The sequence below is a fragment of the Melozone crissalis genome, unplaced genomic scaffold (genome assembly GCF_028551555.1).
Source record: "Melozone crissalis strain CALT ecotype California unplaced genomic scaffold, PUWL_Pcris_2 ptg000027l_1, whole genome shotgun sequence".
NCBI classification, from domain to species: domain Eukaryota; kingdom Metazoa; phylum Chordata; class Aves; order Passeriformes; family Passerellidae; genus Melozone; species Melozone crissalis.
In genome coordinates, this window is record NW_026535805.1 from 32,269,403 (window position 1) to 32,295,436 (window position 26,034).

At 37.7% G+C, this 26,034-nt stretch overlaps 1 protein-coding gene across 1 annotated transcript in view; it reads right to left on the bottom strand.

Annotated features, from left to right (window-relative positions):
* The window catches only part of MAP3K5 (mitogen-activated protein kinase kinase kinase 5), a 97,905-nt gene that overhangs the window by 47,692 nt on the left and 24,179 nt on the right, over window positions 1-26,034 (bottom strand). The window contains exons 2-8 of the mRNA XM_054279289.1: window positions 21,402-21,541; window positions 18,665-18,688; window positions 8,436-8,629; window positions 8,063-8,231; window positions 7,037-7,143; window positions 4,594-4,764; window positions 595-707 (exon numbers count right to left, since the gene is read on the bottom strand). Coding sequence (XP_054135264.1) covers window positions 595-707; window positions 4,594-4,764; window positions 7,037-7,143; window positions 8,063-8,231; window positions 8,436-8,629; window positions 18,665-18,688; window positions 21,402-21,541 — 918 coding nt within the window. The remainder of the gene's footprint in view (window positions 1-594; window positions 708-4,593; window positions 4,765-7,036; window positions 7,144-8,062; window positions 8,232-8,435; window positions 8,630-18,664; window positions 18,689-21,401; window positions 21,542-26,034) is intronic.

Below are 26,034 nucleotides of genomic sequence, written 5' to 3' on the forward strand. Positions count from 1 at the left end.
TCTTTGTTGGAAGTGTCCAATGTCAGTCTGAGCAACCTGATCTAGTGAAAGATCTCTGTCCACAGCAGGGGCTTGGACTAGATGGTCTTTAAAGGTCCCTCCAACCCAAACCACTGCCATCCTGTGATTCTATGAATAAAGACATTCAGAAACCTCTAAGAATGTATCAGAAGAGAAATTCTTCTCTCAACCCAACCCAAGCTCAAGTCAAGTGCATTTTCCTCAGTCTTAGTATAGCCTTCTTATCCATATTCCCTCCAGGGGTTTGTGTTTGCTTGTTTTAAAGAGTGCTAGCTGGAACTGGATTCCCATTCCAGGTGCTCCTGTTTCACACAAATGATGCCTTTACAAAGAAGCTTAGCTTTTACTGAACTCTGGTAACCATTTAAAACCTTGACACTGAAAACCAGTCCTCATGACAGCACTCACCTGCAGTCAGGTGGGATCAGCAGTGGTGTGAGAGACCAACAAATATTCACATGCTTTCTGTCAAAGCTTTCACACACAACCATCAGAGGTTTCCCCTATAACAGTGGGTGGTAGTGTACTTTCACTAGAATGTAATTTCCCCGTGAATTTGCAAGTTATAATTACCAACTTTCCGCAGCTCAAAGGAAGTATCAAAGCAATGTCCAGCTGCCAGGAGGAGTACTGCATAATTAATTCCTGCTGGTAACGTTGGCTCTGACTCAAACGCCTTCTTGAACCTAGAAAAACAAACATTCAAGCTTACTTTGCAAATAATGCAATCTAGTTGGGGCATCATTACAGTTTTAGGTAATTTAAGAGCTTATCTTCTGTTTACACAGCAAGAATCCATAGAAGCAAAAATATTTTACTGTTTTCCACAAATTCTTTGTGGTTATTTTTAGGAGTCTGGTATTTATACATCCTCCTCCCATTTCCTTTCCCCCCACACAACAAGCACAAATCCTAATCATCCATCCCAGTAAAATTATCCCAGTAAAGTTACAGTATCTTAAAATATTCCTTTAAGATCAAATAAAACTGAATAATATTATCAGTCTGTAAAAGACCAATTTCAGAGTTATATTTATTAATAAGCTCATTAATTTAGTCTTTAATATATTAAATTTCATTGACTTGAAACCTTAGATTTTACTGTGGATCTGCTAAAATGGCACATGCAAAAGCAAGTGATACAAGAATGTACCTCACACTTAGTTATGATTTCAGCTATTCCAAATTTTATTCTTTACTGAGTGTCATATTGACACTGTCCTTATGAGTTCACATAAAAAAGGACTATGACATATTTCATTCTCCTCAAGAGGAACTGAGCAATCAAGAGAAATGGCAGAGGCATTCACCTAGGCTCAATCTTGTCTTAAAAGAACTGGAGGTGCTTCACACCAACACAGCACACACCATCCTCATGCCAGCAATGCAAGTAGCTGTGACAACAGCAACAGGACGTCTACAGTGGTTTAAACTTATTCCTCAGAATAAGAACACCTTTGGTTGCAGGTATATATACACATATTCACACCTCCATAGGGAGAAGGCAAAGACTACTATCGTATGTGAGTTAAGGAGCACAAGAGATTTAGTCAACACAACTCACTACTATAAAAGCAATGGAGTTTAAAATTACTTTCTGAAGGATGAAAGAAATACAGACAAACAAATGGAATACACTTAAAAAATTAAAAAGGTTGTGAGTTTAGTACATAAGGAAGGAAAGAAAAACAATCTGCACAAAACTTAAGCATTTAACTTCTAGACCATGCTCTGACATGCAAGTAAAGCTAAGGCATTTTTATCCCACCAGGTCAAAACTACGACTGTTTTTTAATTTGTTTGTCTGTTTTTCTGCTCTAATGATTAATGCCTTCGCATCCTTTAACATAAGCTTTGCTCTCCAAAACTGTAAGACAGGCTTCTCTTCAATCTGCTACATATATATTCTTTTTATACTTCAGCTGCCCACCTCCAAAGAACTTAATCATTAAACAAGCGCCTACTGCTCTACAGAAAAGCAAGAGAATCAGAGAGTACTAGGTCTTTTTCTTTCATCATCTGCAATTTTCTCTCTCTCTGCGAGTTACAAAAAAGTGAGGAAGAAAGTACATACAAAATGTTTTTGGCTCATTTAAAAAAAACCTTAACCAACAAAAAAACGACAAGAAACATCCAACCTAAAAACAAAAAACAGAACAAATCAACTAAACAAACAAAAACTAAGCAAAGGAGAAAAAAAACCAAACCAAAAACCCCATAAAAATCTGCCAACTAAACAGGTCAACCCTCTCATTGATTCCAAGTATATACATCTAAGGGAAGCCCTTGAGCTGGCATTATCCCTTTGGAGATACAGCGATGTTGGGAACTGGACCACCTTTTCTGCCCTAAAGATCTTCCATGCTTAAATTCTCATGCAATACAAAAAGGAGAGAGGAAAGATTGACAGAAGAAGAAGAAAAAGCCATGGAAATTAGTATTTTTATTCCAATATAAGAAAGACTGTACTTTTTGAAAAATGTTGCAGTTGTTGACATTTGAGAAAATGTTGCAGTGCAGACACTGAATTAGGGGGTAGCGGTGAAAGGATATGAATAAAGACTTGGTAGCTTTGGTAAGTCTGATTCACACTGTCAGTGTCAAACAAGAAAGTGACAGTTAATAATTACTCTTTCATTTATTCTCTCATATTTATATGAAAGATGTCTTTTATTCTATTTTCTAATTGTCAGAAAAGCACATTGTTGGTTTGTTTTTTTAAATTGGAATAGGCCAAATTACCTTGGCATCACCAGTTACTGCAAAACCAATGCTTTGGTTCTGCTGCCAAATTCTCTTTATCTCATGCAATTCACTGTACTTCCCTTACATCCTTATTTTTCTAAGACTGAGATAATAACCTTTATCTCAACATAACATAGCACTGCCATTGCTCCTGCACACACCTTGTCCTGTTGTGGCCTGCTGGAGCACTAGAGTGGACCAGCTCCTTTCTAAGAGCTTTTCACTGAGTTATGAGTCAACCTTCCCTGTCAGGCCTGCTGTGTGACTAACACTAGAAACTCAAATCAATATCCAGTATAAAATATAAACCAAAAGCAATGGGATCATCCGGTAGAGCTTCCGGCCAGACTCCAGCCTGACTCAACAGAGGTCTCCTTGTTCTGTGGCAGGAGGTGCACAGAGCATTCTGCAGTGGGTCTCAATTGCCAGAGTCCTTTCCTAGACTGGAATGCTTGCAATCACTTCCTGTCATCAGATTATGATTGTCATGATTGCTAAGATGCATTTATTCAAAGTGTGTTTAAATGGCTACATGAACTCACTACTGCTATACATATAATCATTCTTAGTTCAATTATGTTTGATATATCAAAGTTTATCTGTTCATAAGGCACCATGAACAAGGAGAAAGCAAGATGTACAATAGCAAGAGAAATTTGTATTTAATTAGCCTGTAATAATGCCTAAAATTTGTATGCAAAACTACACTTTATATCTTTATATTTATGATATTAGCAAAATACAGTGTTTACAAAAGATCCCTGAAAGTTTTTTACAGGCTTTGCACTTTACAGGAAATGAAACTTTTTAAAATCCAAAATTATGCTAGGAGGAATGAAAATAATATGTAGCATTCCAGTTATTTCAACATCTTTTAAAAGTCCAGTAAGAATTGCCAAAACTGACCAGAAGTTATAAACTGCATTTGTATTCTGAGGCCATAACTGGTAAACAATTTTATCTTATCTTTTATGAGAGACAGCTCTAAGCTGAAGTTTACTGAAAACAAGTGATAAATGACAAAGAAAGAAGAAAGCTTTCCATTTTAATCATTTACTTCAACAAGCAGCTGATGATCACAAGACCAGAGCTAAGATGTGATCTGCAGGACACATAAATGCAGATTGTCTGTATCCTCATCTGAATGCAGAAAAACAGCTCATCCTGACAGAAGTCTGGGATGACATCCCATGCCTTCATTTTCTAACCTCTTCCATGTAATAGTGATTTACAGAGCATTTCAAAAGCTTTAAAAAAAAACCAAGATTCTTGTCTCTAAAATGAGGATAAGAATTCATCTATTATTGACTAGTTATTGTGTGCTTTTCTGACTACTGATGCTACTGTAGTCCACTGCAATGTGCCTGTACTATATGACAATGATAAAACTTTTACCACTAAACAGTGATAAAACTTTTGTCAGCAAGTTTGAAACAGCCATACTGGTTGTGAGTTAAATCTCTAAGCCTTGCTAGCTAAAATCTGTCAGATTCCAGGCATGCCAATCAATTAATGACTGATTACTCTCTGGCCCAGATTCCTAAGAATAACACAGTAAACAGGAGACTTCATATTTGGGAAAAATGATGAGTTTAGTTTACACTTAAACTTCAGATCTCTGAGGCACTTGCAGAACTTTGCAGAATGAGATGTGGGAACAACAAAAATCTCTCATTCTCAAGAAATAAGCAAGGCAATTTAGAAGATGCACTCTATCCCCTAAGGATGCCAAATATTTGGAAAGTAAAACCATTCAAATATATTCTTGTTGGAGGAATACTTTCCCAAAGCTAACAAAAGGACGTAGACCAGGAAAACAGTACTCACCAGAAAGTTGCTTTGTCCCTGCTTTCCATATCTATAAACCCAGATTCCAAAAACATGTCCTTGTAAATTCGACCAACCAGGCAGTACATATCTGAAGCTACTTGGTCTTCCTGCTCTACAAGGGGAATCATAATTTCTAGAGCTTTCTGTCTGTCTCCAGGCAGATTTCTCCTGTTGAAAATAGTAATTTTGATTTAAAAACCAACAAAGTTAACAAGAAATAATTTTTCATTACTGTGTTTAATAGACATATGACTTCATCCATGTAAAATTATAGATATACACAATGTACTATGTTATATATACACACTTAACCCTTCTTCCTATTTTTTTGGTCTTTATGTCATGGAAAATCTTTATAAATGCCCTTAAACATAACTTCTCTCTCTCATGAAGCATCAGCTATAGCAAAGCACTGAAAACAGCATCAAGAACCTCCAGGGAAATTCTTAGAAGGGTCATGTGTTACTTCCTTATAAAATAGAAAAATACAAACCTTGATTTCATGTCTAGTTTTTCTTTCAATGTAATTCATGCTCTAAAGGAAAAAAAGATTCAATCCTGTGTTTCTGATTTTACTTTTTATATACATTTTGACTGTGAAGCAAAATTTCCAAAAAGCACAAACCAGATTGAACTCCCATGATAGGGAAGGTTTAGGAGTAAAGCCAAAAAGGCAATATTAAAAGAAGTACTTCAGACAAATAAACCACATAATTGCAAGCATTAGACACTTCCTGGTGAGTCATAGCTTTGGTACATACATCATTCAGTATCAAAAGTTTAGAATTTTAACATGTTTGTGTACTGAACAATCAAATGACTCTGTTTTCAACTTTTCCACATCTTGTATTGACTATCACTAATCCAGATTAATGAATTTAATGAGAACAAAACCAGTAGGGCAAATAATGTTTTGCAACATGGATTATTTACACTTAGCTGGTCTTCAGAGACAGAGGTCCCTACTTTTATTTCTGTTTACTTTTCCATCATCAATGCCCTCACATTTCTTGATTTAGGTCAGACTAATCCTGACTAATTGAGCTGCTCCATCCTTCCGTGCTAGTGACCTGGATTAGAAGCAAGAGACACATTTTTTTTACAGCAAAGATTCAGAAGTGCAGGGTATTCCAGACCTGCCTCAGCTCACAAAATATCCTCTACAGTCTCAGTAAGGAGAAAGTTACAATTAGCCAAAGTAATTCCTTCTTGGCACACCAAAGCATGAATGCTTTCATGGCTGTCATGGCTTCTAATTTAATGGTCAGTCAGGAAAGGAGAGGAATAGGAAAATCTCATCTGGGCTCCTTTGGAGGTAGTGGGTCACTCTTCTGTCAGATACTCTCAGAGGCAATATCATGAGTCAGAAAACCAGTGAAGTATAAGGATGTGCCTGAAAAGATTATGCTGCAGTTTTCCAGGTTTTTAGTGCCTCAATGAACTAGTCCTGTTTTCAAAGACAACTTTGTTTCAGAAAACTGTGACCTTGAGGTCTAAACAACACATTACATGTCCAAGGAACACCTTGTGACTCTTGTGAAGGCTCTGTAGAAGTGGCAGGTATAAGCTGGACTATTTAATCTGCAAAACTTCATATATTTATGTCAAAGTGGAAAAAAAAAAGGCACAATATTCATACCTTCATTTACCTGGTATAAAGGCAAAAGTACGGATCTGGACATTTTATTCAGACAAAAAATGCCAGACAGCTGTTTTGGGGTTTTTTTCTCTTTTTTTTTTTTTTTTTTCTTTCAAAACCAGGTTTATTTATTCAAGTAATTCCTTACAACATGTTTTGACATCACTTTCACATGATGTGCAGTTTTAAGCCTCCTCAATGAACCCGAATTACAAAATTCAAATCTATGAGAAGCAGAACCACCTATCGACATATTAACAATTTCAATACCTGCTGACACCTGGTCTACTCTTGTAAAAGTCAACAGCAAAATGTTCACTGTGATAACAGCAATGGAGCAGAGAACATCTCTAATTTCCTCTGAAAAAACACCCCTCTTAGTCACTTCCCTAAATGTCAGTATCCCAGAAAGAAAATCTAGGCTTGGCTTAACTCAGACTTGAATGAGATGATGTCTTTGTCAGCACAAATGACGCGGTGCTGTCACTCACACAGCAATGTCAAAAGTGTATTTTACAGAAGGATAATATTGTTAGGTATTTGTTTTCTCTAATTTAGGTACTGAAACAAAAAAATAATACAAACCTATGGAAAGACAAATCAAACATGCTAAAGGAAAAGGAATAAAATTTAACAGTGTGAGATAAAAAGAAGCTTAGAATCCCCAGAGCTGCTTCAGTCAAAATCATAGGATTTTATATAAAGATTCCACTAGGGAACCTCACACAGTATTACCCACCCCTTACCAAGTTTGAAGTTTTGATTTACTGTTCCATAGCAGAAAGAAGGGTAGATTCTTACCTGTTTAGGGCAAATGCATAATGCAACCTCACATGGTGGTGGGAAGCCAAGTCAAAAGTGGGAAGTTTTTCTAAAGTTTTCACCAATTTCACAATGGAATCGTAATCCTTCCAAAAGAAAGGAATAATAAAGTTTTAAGGGGCTGTACTGAGGTATGCCACCATAAACTCCTCTTCAACCTAAGCAGCTATTATTTCATACGAAATATTTTCAGCCCATTGTAAGTTTTATGGATTTCAGTTTCTTCAGTCTCAAACTGTAAATGGCCTGGCACTAATCAGAGATGGGAACATGCACAGTATTTAGCAGGGAAATCCAATTTGGTCTCCTGTGCTGCTTCAACATGGTCCTGTGGAAATTTTCATACATCTGTTTCATTATTAAAGTTAGGAACTGAACGCATCTCAGTGCTCTTATTGTGCAGACATTAAAAAGCTAACTGCATTTGAATTAAGGCATCTCAAATCTCTGAAGTAGGCCTAAGCCACAAAAACAAGATTCTTTAATACCAGAGTTTTTAAAGTAGCTTACTCACTGACATATTTAAAAAACAAATAAAAATAAAATATCAAACTCAAACCACTTCATAATGTTTAAGGAGTGACAGTTGAAATTATGGATAACAAAGCAGACAATTACCAGCATCATTCCAAAACCTGAAATATGAACTATTTATCTTTCCATAAGAAATGTCACCAGCTTTGGTGAAAAAGAATACATTTGCCTATCAATTGCAGAATGCCACCATAGCCTTTAACTACATGCTGTTCATCACACAGCAGTGCTGAGATGGAGAAGAGTTATTACACATCATGTACTTTTTAGGTACTGCCATAAAACCCTTTTCTGCTATGGAAAGGCAAACAGTGAAACTACAAAACAAAATAAAAACATCAGAGAAGACACCATAAAAGATTTTTACTAGTGTATTTTATCCACACATTTTATTAAAAACTCTGCACCAAATGCACCAAAAGTTTCTATGAGAATGTAATTTAATTATTATTCTTAGTAGCGAACTCCTACCTGGATGTCTCTGTAGGACAGCAGCAAGTTTATGACAATGTCAGCAGACAAGACTTCAACGTTATCGACGCGCTGTCGAATCCTTGCCAGCTCTGCTGCGAGCTCTTTGCCCGTGTAAAGCGTCCGGGCCTTCCTAATGTCGTTCAGAATGGATTCTCGGAAATACTGGCTGCAGGGAACAACTTCACATCAGCACAGCTCTCTCACAGTGTATGTGCACAACATGTATGGATGCAACAGTGTCAAGGCAGAGATTTGGTCAAGCTAATCCATTAAACATCAGTTTTTCTGAGCAAAAGGCAAAAGAGGCTGACATTTATCTTGTCAGCTGGAATATTTGCGTTTTACACGGGTGTTCAAGAAGACAACTCACCTGGAACTGGCCTGTGCCACCTTCAAGAGCTGAATAAATCGATCCACCAGAGGTAAGCATATAGGCCCAAGCAGAGACTCAAAACCAGGTGGCATCAGCTCTGTGAGTCCCTTCACAAAACTGCTATCACAGCAGTACACCTTGTTATGTGGAGTTATCATATAAGGAACAAATATGTAGTTCCCAGTGCACATCTGCAGGGAAACAAGGGGCAATATTTAGGGCAGTTATGGCTTGGCAGGCCAAAGTATGAAACCATTGCATGTACTACCTGTTAAAGCCAAAGGGAGACCTGCTGCTTATTTCAGCAAGACTAAGTTTTGATTCATAAACTCAGTTTTCACATCAAATATGATATACACCTGAAAAGTATTCTTTCAGATTTCTGATCCGCTTCCTGTAAAATCAGTCTTTCCAGAAGTATCAAGTTCACCTTAAAATTGCAATTGGCTCAATAGTGAAATAATTCTCAGGCCACACTCTGAAGAGGCAGATGGAATCAAAAGAAGCTGAGGTACTTGCTTTTCAAGGTGACATGATCAGAAGAAAGCAGAACAGTTTGGCTCACTGATACTGGAAACAGTAACACAAACTAGCTGCCTCACAACAGGATAACCATAAAGAAAATTAATCGTCATATGAACTGCAAAATTACTCGAATAGTTTTGCATTCAAAATCAAAATAAATTTCCTAATAATATTTCCTGTAGAAAATATTTTTAATGGGACTTAAAGTCATGCATAGTTCAGAATAATCACAGAGCACCTCAGCATTGCTAAACTGCATTGATTTTTATATATCAATGTATGACAAATACTTTGCCAAAAAAAAAAAAGAAACAAAGAAAGAAAAAAAATTAAGTGTCTTCCAAGGAAGAGGGAGGCAAGATGTCTGCTGACTGTGATATGTGTGTGAGTACAGATTTATGTTCAGAGAAAGTTGCCAAATACTTGTGTTTTAAAGAGTCTTAACTATGAGACAGAATACCAACAAAATCAGGAGTTCCTCCATTCATCTCTCAAAGCTCAGACTCCATTACTGAAGTGCCCAGCAGCCCAACAACAAAAGCCTTAAGGAAGCACTTCTTGAGACCCATCATTTTTAGTATGCCTAAATTACTTCCAAGGTTAATTAGTTTCTGTTCAGCTGCTTTGACTCTCCCAGAAGTCAATACTGCAATGCAGACACTTCAGAAACTCCCTGCCTAGCTGAGCTCCACGAATTGAGAGGGCAGTGACTGAACAGTTTTTGAATGCACAATACCAGCTGTGCGCTTCAAACATGCATTTTAACATGCATTATTAGATTTTTAAAACATGGAAGGATTGAAGTAGTCAAGTCTGCAAAACATATGTGTATAGACATGACAGTAAAGACACATTTGTGTACAAATCAGAGACTGGCTATGAAAAGTACAGGAATCATTTTTTAATTACATCCATCATACTATGAAATTGTAAGACCTCAATATAAAGGCAATCCCTCTGCACTTCTGAGGGGCATTAATAGACTCTGTAAAATCTAAAAATAATTGGTGCAGGCATTTACATGAGATCAATTTAATTCAACTAACACAGAAGCTGTTTGGAGATTATCGTGTACTGTGCCTTGCACAAGGGTTAATTTAGTCTTCTTTCTGCAACCATTGTGAACTACTGCTGCTGAAGAGCTAGGGAATATTTATCTCTGTGTGACTGCAGCAATTCCAAAGGGAACTTGAGAACTGGGGAGTATATGACAAATTTTTTAACAAGTGACTAAGGAGTGGGATGCCAGAACCCAAACTGGTTGTCTGTGCAACGGAGAAGTGAATGGATACTTCTATTCAAGAATATCCTAGCATGTAAGGCAATCACATGCTTTCAACAGTGAATGGATGAACTTTTTACCCTGCTGAAATCTAATGAGTCCCACAGTCAAAGGCAGAGGGAAAGACATGAATTTACTGGAACTGACTTCAGCGATTTTAAGAGATGGGTACATTGCCACTGGCACAAGAGCCACTATTATGCATAGGCAGACTGTTATCCACCTTTCCTTTTCTAGGTAAAGGAGAAAAAGGTTGAGAAGTCAGAGTCAAGAAAAAGGGTGAAGTAGCTACAGATATCCGGAGACGAGCATTTTACTTCCTAATGTTTATTCAGTGCATTAAAAATAAATTCAAAACTGTTTGCAGGAAGACCTTCTCAGACCTCTGGCACACTGTTTCCAATGCTGAGGTCTTAAATAAAAATCAGCTCTGAAAAAGGATGTTCTAATCTTTTGAAATTCACAGAACCCAAGGTTTACCCCTGTAAAATGGTCATACCACCTACAGAGACAGCACCAGAGCCCTAATCTTTAATTCTACCAGGAGGAAAACTGCTCTTCCTGCAGATGACAAGTGCCTGAATCCATTACTGAGCATGAGCTCTGAGAAACTCATCCTGAGAACACCTTCTGTAGGAAGTACATATCTATTTCAGTGAAACTAGAGAGCCAGCAAAAGTTAGTTTATATGCATTCCTCCTGTTAGCTGAGGGGAGAAAAGAAAAGCTGGTTATAATATAGAGCCTGGCATAGAAGACATGCAGACCCAAGAGTCATTGGAAGCAGTGGACAGGAAAGAACTTAACAGTAAAAGACAGGAGAAAACACTGTGGGAAGAAAAAGGAAAAAAATTAATCCATTTACAATTGTTCAGAGGGCCCCAGGGGTCTCAGGGAATTGTCTCAAGCTAGAATCTCACCCTGATATTCAGTAGCAAGTAGTGTGAAAACACAGTGACCTTTCCCTCAGCCAGGAAACCACTTTGCTTCTTAACTTAACCTAGATAGGTATCTTTTGTATCTATGAAACCTCTCAAATTTGGCTGAAATTCATCAGACAGACAAACAGGCTGATACAGAACAAAAGTGGAGGATGAAAAACCAGTACAAGCTCTTAAGTTTCATTTCCTTGGGAAATGAACTTAAAAAAAAAAAAAGTAGAAAGAGCCACATGCAATAAAGCTAAGCAACACAAGAAATACTGACCTCAATTTCACTTCCCTAGCTAAAGATTACAGTAGGTAGATATTTAACAGCTAAAACTAACAAAGACAGACATGCAGTAGCTCTAGCATCAAAAAAAAAAAAAAGAATCAAAAGTTATATATTATTTACTAAAGGTGGTGGTTGAAGAAAGATAACAGTGACGGCAGGACTGCTTCTGTATAACAAAGTCTACAGTCCTCTACTCTGGAGAAACATGTTGTGCCATCACCACAAATTCTCATGGCAAAGAGCCTGGCTCCAGCTGCCTTTGGGCTATGATTAGGGTGGGAGTCCAAGAGGACCAAGCTGTGGGGGAAGCAGTTGTGGAGCTACTCTAAATGTCAGACCACTTTCAACCATTTTCCCCAAAGCAGAGTGTGTGACTTGCTTCTTTCCTCATTCATCCAGTGATGCAACCTGTCTCAGCAACTTATACTTCTTTCTCATCTTTTTTTCTGTCAGAATATAAACTATGCTAGCTTAAGTCAGAAAGGATCAGGTGGTCTTTCTGACACACACTTCCCATCTGCTCACGCTTGCTTTACATTTTCACTTAGTGCATATTACTAGACTTGGAAGCTTAAATATATTTAACTTATTCTATTATATTTGCCCTGTAATGTTCCATCCCAACACTGATCCCACAAAATTTGGTCTTTTTTCTAACCCTAATTGACTTCCCTTTATACTCTAAGTCTGTTAAGCACACAAGACAGAATTGTTTTACTTTGATCCGTTCTTGTGACTCGCCATATCATGTATAATAAAAGCAACACAGAGAAGCCTTTCAATAAACCCGGGATATTTCTGAAGGACGGGCATCTTACAATTGTAATATTCTGTTATGTCAACACCCTTTAAAAAAAATGGGTTGAATAGAGGGGCTGCAAAAATGGGTAGGAATAGACCCCCTCAATCAAGAACAGGTGCTGCAATTTTTGTTTTGCAACCCTCTTCATAAAACTTTCATTATTTAAGGTTCAAAAGTCAAATTACTCCAGTGAAAATTATAAAGGGATTGCAGGGCACCTGAGTTGTATGCTGAAAGGCATTACCCAGGGCTGGGACAGGCCTGGAGTGTGCATACAGTGAGTTAGATGATAGTTACAGTGGTTCAGACTAATGCACAAGAACTCGGGACATCAGACAGGTAATCCTCGCCTAAGCTTTCAGATCAGCTGAGCTCCTTTTATCTGGGAGATATGAACATAGATATCACAGCCTTGGGCTAGCACACTCAGCACCTGGCAGCACCAGCTCATTTTCTGACAGACTATCCATGCCAGCCCATTTCATCAAGTCACTCAGACTAATCAGAAGGCAGAAGTGCTGGCTGGAGCCAGCTACAGACAGAAATGCTTACAACTAAATGACAGATACTGTAATTAATTTTTGCAAATGTTTTAATTGCTCTGTATTTTTCTAATGTCCCTTCCTCATTTACTGAGGACAAATTGAACAATTCCAAAGCATGAGTAATTTCAATTAGAGATGTAAGATCATTTTTAATAGCTCTATAATTACAGAATTTAAGACAAGGCTTCTAGCTAGACCTAGTGGTCATTGGATCATTAAGCACCTCTTTCTTGTGCAATATCCTTCCTCAGCTTCTGAAAGAAATTAATATAGCACCTATTTGTATTCAAGAGATAATAAAAATCAATAGCACATACTTACATTTTCTTGATCACAAAAAGAATATAAACCAGTCCTTTCAATGTTCCCCTCTTCTACAGAACTACTTGTGAAAAGGGCAGCTTTTTGGACTTGAATGGGGAGAACCATGTCTTCTTAGAAAGAACATCATGAAATAAGATAAACACTATTCTATCTCTAAAAAATAAATCTGATGCAATAGAAATGATTTTTTTTTTTTTCTGAAAGTTGCACAGATTAAAAAGACATGATACTAGACAAAGGAACATTTGAGCTCTGGCCAACTAATTCTCCCATCTTTACTTTTTCTTCAAAAAGAGAGGGAAAACTGAAAAATTGTAGAGAATCAGAGATGCACAGTTCTTTCAATACCCAAAGGTTGTTTACTAACACTGCTCTGTTGGGATGATTTAGCAGTCAAATACCCACAAACAGAGAACAACTTCCTTCAAGGACAAGAAGTGTCAAAGAAAACAAAGATTCCCAAAACAAAAACCATGACACTTTAGTCACGAATGGGAGAATCTAGCAGAATCCCACCCACTTGCCAAAGCTTCAGGTCAGCATACAATGTAACTTTAATAAAAGAAAAAAAACCAAAACAGCTGAAGTAATAAAAATTGCCAGTATCTCTCACAGTAGGAACTGTTCTTCCTGCTGACACTCTTCTAATTAAAAGAACTTTTTTCTATTTCTCCCACTCAGCCTTTTGAAAAATATCTGCTTTTATTTCAATTTTTCTGGTGAAATTTTTAAGGTAGTTCTCTGACTGCACATGTTATTATGTGCAGCAGATGGCAAAATCATAAACCAAGTTATTAAATCTATTCCCTCCATCCCCCAAATACACAGTAAATCAACATGTGCTGATGTTTTAATGAATACAGACTCAGTTTGGGTTTACTTTAAATCCCACTCACATGAACAGTAGCCTTACTACTGATTTGAAAAGGAACTTAAGTAAGCCTCATGCCTCAAGTGAACTGAAGAACAGAGACTGGATCTACACTATCAAATACCTCCCCTTTTTTTGAGAATATATTCTTTCTTTATATATCCAGCAATATCATTCTATTGCAGCCATGCTACATCCTAAATGCTTAAAAATCATCTTACAGCCTATATGGTCCTTTCATCATATTTACATAGGAAAAAAGTTACCAACATTTTCCTAGGAAAGTATGTGTCAAATATATTAGTCAAGAATTCACAAAATTAAAAATAAGCAAGATGTAGTTTTGCATCATAAATAATAAATACCACAGTTATCATTTCCAGCAAAATATTTACTGAAGACTACATAGCATTTTTACATACTTGGATATCAAAAATAAAACTGGCCACAAATCTCCTGTTGGCTGGATGAAGAGTATTAAAAATATTTACCCCTATTTCCATGGTGAATGAAATCAACAGTTAAACATACCCTATGCTACAGTCTTTTAACAGCAGCTATATGAAAATTCTGAGCTTGCAGATGCCTCTGGAATGCCTCATCCAGAGTCACAGAATGGGTCAGGTTGGAAAGACACCACAGTGGTCATCTGGTCCAACTTCCCCACTCAAGCAGGGTCATCCTAGAGGATTGTGTACAGACAGCTCTGGAATATCTCCAGTCAGGGAGAATCCACAATTTCTCCAGCCAGTTTGTTCCAGTGCTTGGTAGCTTGCACAGTAAAGAAGTTCTTCCTCATATTCAGGTGGAGTTTCCTGTGCACCCGTGTCTGCCCTCTTGTTCTAGTCCTTGGCTCCATTGAAAAGAGCCTGGCTCCATCTTCTTGACACCCTCCCTTCAGATACCTATAGACATGGGTGAGGTCCCCTCTCAGCTATCTCCTCTGGAGGCTGAGCAAGCCCAGCTGCCTCAGTCTTTGCTCCTAAGAGATGCTCCTGTCCTTTCAACATCTTTGTTGCCCTGTGCTGGACTTGCTCAAGGAGCTCCATGTCTCTCTTGCCCTGGGGATCTCAGAACCAGATGAGTTCTCTCACTTACATTAAAGGAACGCTACACCAAACTCTCTCTTGAGCTACACCTTAAACAAGAGGCAATTAGGAAAGACTCTGGAAAACCAGTAAAAATTACAATCACAGAGCCATAGAATGGTTTGGGTTGGAAGGGACCTTAAAGGTAATCCAATTCCAACATCTGTGTTGTGGCCAGGGACACCTTCCACTAGACCAGGTTGCTCAGAGCCCCATCCAATCTGCCTTTGAACACTCCCAGGGGTGGAGTATCCATAGCTCCTCTGGGAAACCTGTTCCAAGGCCTTACCACCCTCACAGTACATAATTTCTTCCTAATACTTAATCTAAACCTTCCCTCTTTGAGCCTGAAGCTTTGTCCTTTGTCCTATCGCTACAATCTGATCCCTCCAAGTGTTTGAAAAGCAAAACACTGCTAAGGGTGCCTGCCCATACAACACTAACCCTGTTGCTCAATAACTAATGCTTGCAAGTCAGCTGCCCAAGACAGCAATTCCCATTGCCTCCAAGGGCCCTTCTGCTCAGACCAGGAGCAGTACTACAGCCTCACACCCCAGGCAGCCCCCAAAGCTATCCACTGCTCCAGCGGGGTGCAAGCAAGCAGCCTGAACTGAAAGATTTGCACTGTGTCAAGGTGTAACTTACTGCAGTGGATTGCAAATCACATGTAGAATACATGCATATTAAACACTCAGATTCAGCAAGAAGTCAAACTTTTAAAAAAATTGAATAGCCCTGCAACTTTCCTCCAAAGGTGGCAGAATTCAAATCACCATGGAAAATTATGATGAAATGAAAACTGGTTAACCAAGACTAGCAATGTACAGTCATGAACCATAACCTTTATAGCAACATCTTATGACTGAAACTCTTTACTAGTAATTTCAAAAATGCCTCTGCTGCTTGATTGACCTCAAAAATCAGATAACAGCAAAAACTAAACTAAAGCTTTCAACCAGCAACGTAACAGGATACCTCCTGTTAAGGTATGACTCCCTGTAAAAATGTATGGTTTTGGTATTACTGGAACATTTGAAAAAGGTCCAAATAAATAGCTATAAAACCACATATAACAGGAAATAAGCCAATGTTATCTTGTACTGCTCTGCCCAGACAGGCTCCAGGCAGCTTATTCTTGCTATGCAACATTGTATTGACTATTATTAGGAAGCACAAAAATCCAGCAGAAAAACAAAACAGTTGGTAATAGATTTTTTTTTTTTGTTATCCCACTTATTTTTAGGGAAACAAGTTTTAGGAAAAGCAAACATAAGGCGTTTCAATTAGGCAGATATATATAGATACACACACACTTGTTTTGCAACCTTTTTAATCCCCTGGTGCCAAGGATACCACGGTCCTGATATGGCTGATGTTTGCGTGCTATTAAAAAACATGTTCTAGAACAGCAGGACTGTACTCCTTGTTTGTCCATATGTGAATTTCATTTTTTTTTTCATATCAGTAACCTCACATGACTATTTTTGGTAAGGGTGGGCATCACAGACACGGCTTTTCTAGAACAGAACCTCTGTCATACCCATTTATCCAAGAATCTTATAATTTATGAAGAAACACAATTTTTATGAAGCAGGCATTATATTCAGTAGTTAGGCATGCAGCAACATTTTGGAAAGTCTACTTCCAGGTAATTTGGCTGAAAAAATGAGGAAAAGGGAAACGAAGGAGCTGCTAAAACCATTTCACTGACTTCCCTGTTCTAATACCAGGGAAAATACTTCCTCCCAGAAAAGATGTTATGTGGGTGTGCTTGAAAACATCTGAGACTTTCAAGGAACACATTCTTTTTCTGGCATACACTGAAGCATTTCTAAAAGTGATAAATGACAGTGTCACAGTCGCCTATCCAAATTTAAATGAAAAACAGAACAATCCTTTCTGAAACAGACGAAGGCCAAGTTATCATACCTCTCCTTGAGCTTCGGGGACTGTCATTTAAAAACAGGACAAGATGACATCTCCCCTTTATTCTGTTGTACCAGTCATCTCCTGCTGGTTTCCTGCTAAGAGAGCTCTTCCTCTTACCCTCCCAGGAACATTACATTAGTCACACATCATTTTCCCTAGGTCCTAGGCCACCAGAACAAAAACACAGAATGTAATACATTCATTTACAAGAAAGGCCTAACTGTTCTCTTTTCATTTTATGTAAAAGGCCTAACTGATCATTTCTTCCACTTTCATTAGAGAAAGGCGAGAGATTTCTAGTCTAGCACATCTTTCACAGCCTTCTGTGAGTGTCTGAAAAGCACTTTTTGGATAAGAGCTATACAGAAACTCTATAGGGAAGCCTTTTTGCTTTTTTTAACAAAAAAAAAATCTGTAATTTAAAATGCAGCATTAGATCAAAACTTTCACTGATTTTGAAGCCATCTTTAGAAACACCATGCAGAGAAAAGAAAAGACTGCATCTTTTTCAGAGAGTCACATTTTATGCTGGCAAAAGTAATAACTTAATCCACTGTTAAATAAAGAAGTAAAATCAGGAATGCTGCAGTTTTCATGGCATAGAGGAAAATAAAACCTGGCCAGTTTCTGAAAATAAGTACTTCATATCCCCCTGTAGGAAATTTTATTCAAATATATGGAATTGTGCAGCATGCACATAGCACCTCAGGGTATCAGCACAGCACTGGGTAGCCTCGCTGAAATTATATCTTAGCAAATGTGGCTACCAGTAAGTCACGAAGCAAAGCCAAGAACAACTCGACATGCCAGATATATACTCTGACATGACTGGCCCTGCTGCTCCAGAAAAAACACTTTGGAAAAGCAGTGTTCTCCCAGCCACAAATCTGCCTCCATTGAACTTGGAAGTGAAAAAGGGGAGGGAGATTTGGAAGGTTAACCTTAGAAATCAAAGGGACATCAAGCTGGAGAGACCTACAGTTTAATAATGATTGGCACTCAGAACACTGGGACCGGCACTACATTTGGACTAACAGCTCCAGGACAAAACTTCTAGAAATAAAAACTCTCTTTGTAAATGTATTTTTTACATATATATATATATATATACATACATATACACACATAGATATACACACATTTGCATACATACATATATATGCACATACATATATTTACACACACATGCATACATATATATATATATATATATATATATATACATTTTTTCTTTTCAGAGCTGTAGCCATGGGTTTCTAAAATGAGCAACAGTTTCCAAATAACTCTACTTTCTAATAGAGTATTTTTAAAAACATTAAAGAATACTGAATAGAAAAAGGCAACCAAAAAAAAAAGGATAAAATGACAAATGCAAATGGGTGTGAGATAACACGACAGACAAGTAAAGGCAGCAGAGAAAATACCACTGATAGATAGAGGCAAGGTAAGAAGTGAGCCTGGTACCTAGCAACCAAGTGATTTACTCAGATTTGCTGCTAGAATTTCCAGAATTCTACATCAAACTCTGTAAAATACAGTAGGAGAGTGCTAAATTATTTGAGTGGAGAACAGAATATAAACAACATTAAATTAAACAGATCTTTGGAATGTTTATAACTCAACTGAAATCCATACATCATACTTACATTATTCTTCTGGAAAATAATTTCCTGAAATAAAAACAAAAAAAAAGAAAATGTTGATAGCACTAGGAAAGATATTTGATCAGTATGACTTTCTAATACTACTGTTTGCACACATGACAAGAAAAGATTGGTTGACAGATGTTTTCTTATGCTTGTCAAATCAACATAAATGAGGTATTGTCTCAGAAGAGACAAAATTACTATGGAACCAAGTAGATATATACAACTTATGTATACATAAGAGCATACCTACTGTCTGCATGTTAATAGACATATATACACCTATATACATGTCCCTCCATTTATAGATTTTTTTCTAGAGGGATGATGTCCAGAAGTTGTCTATTAATAAACATCTATTCATATTTGAAAAGTCAAATATAGTAAGTAACATTTTGCTACCAGGAGAAGCAATCAAAAGGAATAGTAAAAGCAGCATTCATATGAGGTTTTAAAATATTCCAAAACTGCTTGAAATTCACTTGGCTCTAATAATCAGATGCAAAGAACATATCTTCACATTTTCAATGTGAATTTTCAGAGAATTAGAAGCACACTCAGATGGAAAGAGCTGATTCCTGCACACTAATCCAGGTGGTACAGCTCAAGTGTAAATCACTTTTGAACAATGATCATCTTGCTTCCAGCATGACTTGTCAGCAAGTTCTGATCCCAGGAATTGATAACCATAACAGATTTATCAGACAGCTTTTCCTGTGCCACTGGGTCTGGTGAACAGCTTCACCAGCACAACAGCATTAAAAACAAGCACAGTGTCAAACCAAGGTCCCTCCTACTTTCTGTGTTAAGTCAGGCTTTGATAAAACTGTTCTTCTCCCTGTAGAGAGGGCATGTTTCACATAGGACTGTTTCTAGCTTTCCAAGTGTGGGTCATAAAGGTCTGCTTAAATCCCCCAGCATGGACAGGGATATCTTCAACTAGATCAGGCTGATCAAAGTCCTGCCCAGCCTGGCCTGATTGTTCATTGCAGAAGAAAATTTCACCAGCAAAAGTTTACTGCTTAGGGCCCTGATTAAATTGTGGGGTGCAGTTCTGTATTTCTTTCATTTTCAGTTTTTTAATTCCCCTTTTCATACAGGATTAAAACTGCACATGCTCTCCTGCATTGCTTCTACTCTTTACCTGCTGGCTGTAACAAACACAGGAACAAACACTGCCTCAGAAGATGTCCCAGTATGCCCACAGCTACTATTTTTAGGCAGTTACTTACTAAATAGTATGGAAGGGGTCTCACTCTTTGACTAATTCCCTACAGGCTATCAACAGCAGAAATACAAGCCCAGTTCAAAACTAAGGGAAATCAAAGGGAATCTTTCAATCAGCAGAGTACTGGTGGCAACTGTGACATCCAAGTCCCCCTGCACAGAGCTGGGCTTCCACTGAAGCCAGTAGGAACCCAGCATGTGACCCATTTACAAAGTCCAGCTCCTAAACCAGTAAAAAGTTCTTCCAAGTGCCCAAGAAAGCCTGATGCCTCACCCCAAGTGATTTCTCTGTGGGAGTTGGGTATTTGGCTCTTTGGCCAGGACAATGAAATTCTGCTCTGCTTATACTGTAGACCATTGTACTTATACAACTGGATTAAATTCCCAGATACATCTTTTATCATTAGCATTATTTTTAGGGCTTTTATCTGTATACTCTTTGTGTTGCAAGAAGAAAGGAAATAATTGGATTGCAAGTGGTCCAGTTAGCTGAGAGAATTTAGAGGGGAGAGCAGGGGGAACAAACTGAGTTACTAAGCATTTCCTCCAAAATATAGGGCCAGTCTGAAAAAAATAGGACAGAATCAGAACCAAATAGCCTGCACTTGCCAGAAGCAGTGGAAACAAACCCTTCCTGAGTGGTGCTGGTGCCCAGACTGCAGTCTGACTCACCAAGCTGCTCATTCTAAATTCTTCTTCTCAGCAAAGCTTGGAAGGGAAGTGCAAGAGCATAAAACACCTCCTGAGTAAAGCCAATGCATCTGAGAGAGGGGAAGTAATTGAAAAGACAGCCATCCAAGTTGTCTGTCCTTTCCCACCATGGAAGTTGCTAAACTTTTAGGATAGTTGCAGTAGGATGCAAGTACCAACTTCTTGGCTGACAAAATCCACAGCCCCGTAGATTATTTTAAAACACTCTCTTGCCTTAAACCAAAGTACTATAACTGTGCACTGAGGCATGAGTTTTGTTCTTACTGACTCTGTTACACTGCTGCTAATCCCCAGCACAGCAGTCCTGCAGGTACCTGATGCAAACAGCTGTAACTCAGCAAGATTTAGCAGGGGGTATCAGGAAGCCTCATAAGGTTTAGCAGAAAACTGCTAATTTAGACAGAATCTAAAGCCTAAGGATTATTTTACTGCCTACACACTACCACTCTCACAGGATTGTTATTACTGTAACAGTTTACCACAAACACCAGTAATTCCCTTGAATGACAAAGTCTTGCATTTAGTTTCACATCTCAAATTTGGCAAACCTCTGTTTCCATAAACAGCCATTTAACAGCTAGGTATTTAACTGACTGCAATCAGGCAATCTAAATCTTTCTTTTTAGAAAACTAAACTGAGTTTCACAGCATTGCATTGTAGGCATCTTTGCCAGGGCTCAAAACATTTTTCTGCTATTCTGTTCTGAGCCACATGTGTATTTCTTACAGAAAGAACTTATTTCAAGGGTTAGACTGGCTGCAACTTCCCCTCCAAACCCCTTTTTCCACCCAGAGCTACCTTCAGTGACTGCAGAGACTCTGCATTTGTGTCACAGTAGAGGATAATGTTGTTGGCCATGCTGAAGCTCTCCCTGACTCCCAGATGGTAGAACAGGGAAGGTTGACGGAAGGCATCACTCATCTCTACCACAGCAATATCTGCAGAAATAAATAAAAAAAAATATTGTCAATGCCACACATTTCTGACAGTCAAATACATCTAGGTCATGTTTCTTCACACAATTTATTTTGGTAAGAAGGCCTGGCTTTAAGTAGGAAATAAGAGATCTAGAGGGATTTCCCCATTTTAGCTATTATGCTTGAATTTTGAACAGAGTCAGCAGGATGTGGTTGAGTTTTTTTCTATTTCATTATTACTCCTCTATTTTTTCTTTAAATGAGACCTTAAAATGGTAAAAATGGATAAACCACTAATCAAGAAAAGGAAAAAAAAATTAATTGCTGTCTTCAAGAATAAAATTTGCTTGGTAAATCTATACATGGTGAATGATAACCTTAGCAAAAAATAAAAGAAAAAATTACATTAGATGTACTTTTTGCAAGTTGCAATAAAAATTCATGTAATGTATAACATACTGTATAGATTCTGTACTAGAACTTGGAAGAAAACGAACTGAAAGGTAACATTCCAATATAAATTACCATTCAGATCTATTTTGATTCATACAGAGAAATGATAGAATGAGAAGAAGGTACAGATGCAGAGAAGCAAAGAGGGAGTGAATATATAAAGCCAAAGAAACCCCCTATAAGTAAAAACTTTAATGCAGAGAATTCTATTCATAACAAAGTTTACCTGTGTGAATAATGCATGCAAGCACATACATGAATGCTTAGAGAACCAGGAATGTAGTCCACAATTTCTCTCAAACCATGTGTTTATCTTGACAAGATTTGCCTCAATGCCAAAGTATAACAAGAGGCAATTAACTATTTCTGCTGACTCTTTGTAACATTCCTGTTATACCAGGCAGCCTATTTCCATGGCAAAAGTCTTGTGGAATCAAGAGAGCAAAGCAAGAAAACTGACTCATCTCCACCTCTTCTACAAACACCTTTCCATCTTTTCACCCAATTAAGTTTTTTCTGAGGTTTAAAAAAAAAACAAAACAGAAACCTAAGCCCAAACCAGAGAAATAAGCTTCTGTTAAAGAGTGGAAAAAGAAAAGCAGCCTGGTTTCCAGTATCTCTCTTTGCTTTGCCATTCCTTTGGAAGCTTTCATGACTGAAAAGACAGATAGCAAGGCAAGCTCTGTAGGGAAAAAGCCTATGCCCGCAGGCTTCTCTACTCTACTTAATCCAGTCAGACATTCTACCTCTAACCACAGCTTCTCACCTCACCTATTTACTTAGATCATCAAAACTGAAATGAAGATATTCAATAAAAGACAAGCCTTGCAGTCACACTCTGAACTGGGGAAGCTGTGTCTCTCCAACTTGTTGAAAAGGAATACCTTTGAGACATCTAGTCTTCAGTAATGTGTTTCTGTAATTGGCCTACAGGCTTATAAATTATTAAAAGCCTGAAGGAAGGATAGATACATACAGGGGAAAGAGTGAACATTTGCCTATACGAGCCTTGGCTCTTCAAGAAACAAAATTAAAAGAAAGGAGACTAATATGGTATAAAAAAAGATATTTTTTCACACTTAAAAATCTAATATTAAACTATGTTTTCTAAAAGATTCATAACTTGTGTTCTAAGCATCTCCCTCTGTCAAATTCCACATAAATATTTGCAGTATGGATGCCATCAAGTTTTATTGAAGCAAAAAAGGCAGTGCACTATTAAGACTACACGTATACTCACTTTCATTAATTTTAGGAAGCTGAAGCATTACAAAAGCCAAACAACAATGACAATACCACTACTATATTTTGGGTGAGATTACAGTCTGCTTATTTTCTTCTGAAACTTACCATAATACAAGTTATATTTTTAACCTCTCTTACTCACATACAAGTCTAATCTTGAGCAACTCCAAATCTATGGTACATATCTGTTAGTGCCAAGCAGGAGGAAAACTTGCGCAACGTGCCATGACTTAATTCTGCAATCTTGCAAGATAATGTGCTCTCACTAGAGTTGCAAAACTAAGATTAAAAGAAAAATATTACTTCAGATGGAACCTGATCAAAGCTAAACTACAAAAAACACTTGAGAAATCCTATGTTAAAATGGCAAGTTCCTAAGATCATGAAGAAGGAAGGGGAAACTAAAAGAAAAAAAAGTGTGTATAAGTGTGTATATATATATATATATTTATATATACACATTGATCAGAGTCTGACACAGGACCACACTGTAGGAAACATTCTTGGTCCTGTACCATCCCTACCATAGTAATAATAAAATAAAATAAATTAAAATTAAATTTAATTTAATTTAGTACCCAAACCATACAAAAACCTTAAGTTACTTACACAGATATGGAAAGAACCATGAGTAAAGAAACATGTGTATGACTGACACTGAGTTACAAGTATCACAAAAGAGTTTATGCCAGTATTTTTTTATGTAACTAAAGAAGAAAAGATATGTCAAGACTTCTGTGAAATCCTTCTGGACAATCTCACTTGACAGACAAAGCAGTGTCCTCCTTAGAATAGGTCCATCTTTTGTCAAGTTTTCCAGCTCATTCTAGCAGTTATGTATTTACAATGTAGACGTCACTCACAACAAAGAGATCAGATTTCTCCAAGTTCAGGTTAGGCCTCAGGGCTGGTATTGCAATTTCCAAGGGGAACAACCCAAATCTTACCTGCAATTCCAGCAACCCAGAAAAGCTATATGCACTTTTGAGACCAGATGTCTATCCAAATAAAAAAAACCATATATCCTAAACCAGCTCTTCTGACAGACCTATTTCTGACTATCTTCTTTCACAATATCGGAGAGAAACTCCTCTGAGCGAAGGAGGGATCAATGTACTTGACAGAAGTCAAATACTCTGTAACTGATTTGGGAGGGGAAAAAACAAAGATAAAAAAACCCACCACAGAAACACAAGTGGTATTGGTTTCTATAAAGCACCTGAAATATACCATCAAGTGCACTATAAAACAGCCAAACACTATATTCAGTTACATAAAATATGATTAGAAGTTCAGCAAAGATGAGCAAGACTGATGGTTTTCAAGACAAATCTAATTAAAAGTATACATACATATATCAATAGTCTCATTAGTTACAAAGAGCCAGGATTTAGCTAAGCCCAAAAGAATTGTTTGGTCATCAATACATAAATTGCCATGATCCTCTTTATCAGGTTCTCACTCTCATTTCCCCCAGATGAAATCAATTGAACATTCTGATGCCATAGAGGACAAGTTTTCTATTCTCTGGAGAACACAATTTCATAAGTGGCAAAATGGTATTTCAACAAAAGTGGAGGAATCAGCTCCACACTGGAACTACCCCCTTACCAAAACATCTGTGGTTTGAGTTTCAAGGCAAGTAAAAGCCTGATCAAGCACAGGAATCAGAGTTGAGCTCTCTCAACACCTAGGACCTCAGAATGAAGCACTCTAAAGACCAGGAACATCAGTTTGCTGACATAAATTCACTTCAAATGCTCTTGCACACCTTCCATGTTGCAGCAAAAAATGTCTGTTCAGGCTCTAGCAGACTAATGAGTAGGGTGGGTGTGGAAGCACACTGCATAAAACAGGAGAAAAGACAAAGAAGTGCAAGAACTGCAAGTTTTGCAACCTCACTGGCTGCAAGAATGTGAAATTTAATTTTGTGCCCAAGACCAAAGTAGGGGATAAAATTTACTCCATCTCATGAAAGTCAATCTGGTGATAGATAACTGATATTACAGAAAACAGGTATAGAACAGTCTTTACCTTTTCTAGTCATTTTTGACATTACAGCTAGAAAGTCTTACAATAGGTCTTGCAGTAAATTATTGTCTCCTGATAGTTTATGAACAATAAAGTCTAATTACAACTTTCTCTCCCATCTCCTTAACAGCTGGCATGCCTAAATAAATAAGACAAGTGCATCACAAACATAAGACTAGAGCTTCATTCACTCCGGCCTAGGCACCAAAACCAGCATAAACCCAGCAGCAGGCAGTTCAGTGTCCATGCCCTAAATCACCCCGAGCTCTGTCTGCCTGCTGACAGCAGCCAAACTGCCTCTAATGAAGCTGCCTGTGTACACATTAGCTGAGTAACCACACATTGAGCTGCAGACAGGCCAACTACTGTGCAATCACAACCTAGCCTGTTATTAGGCTAACTAACATCTACACCAACAACATCACGAAACACACTATCACACATCCAAGAGAACAAAGTATCACTGCAGTAGTAACTGGCTTCTTATTACCCTGGAAAATCAGATTCATGAGTTGGAATTGGAGGAAACCTACTTAACCTCTTTTACCTGAGAAGAAACGTAGCAGTACACATCTCTGTGAAGTTTGGCATAGATCAAAACTATCTTACCATCATTCCTAACTGTGATGTAAATCCACTTCGTTCGCTTTAAGCTATCTGTGCAAAGGCTGAGAAACTTACACGTAAAATCTCTGCTAATTAACTTGTCTTAAGAAATGGTAAAAACTCAAGAGTATACGCATTAAGATGGCGAAAAAAGGGAAAGTGTCCATTAGTGGATACAG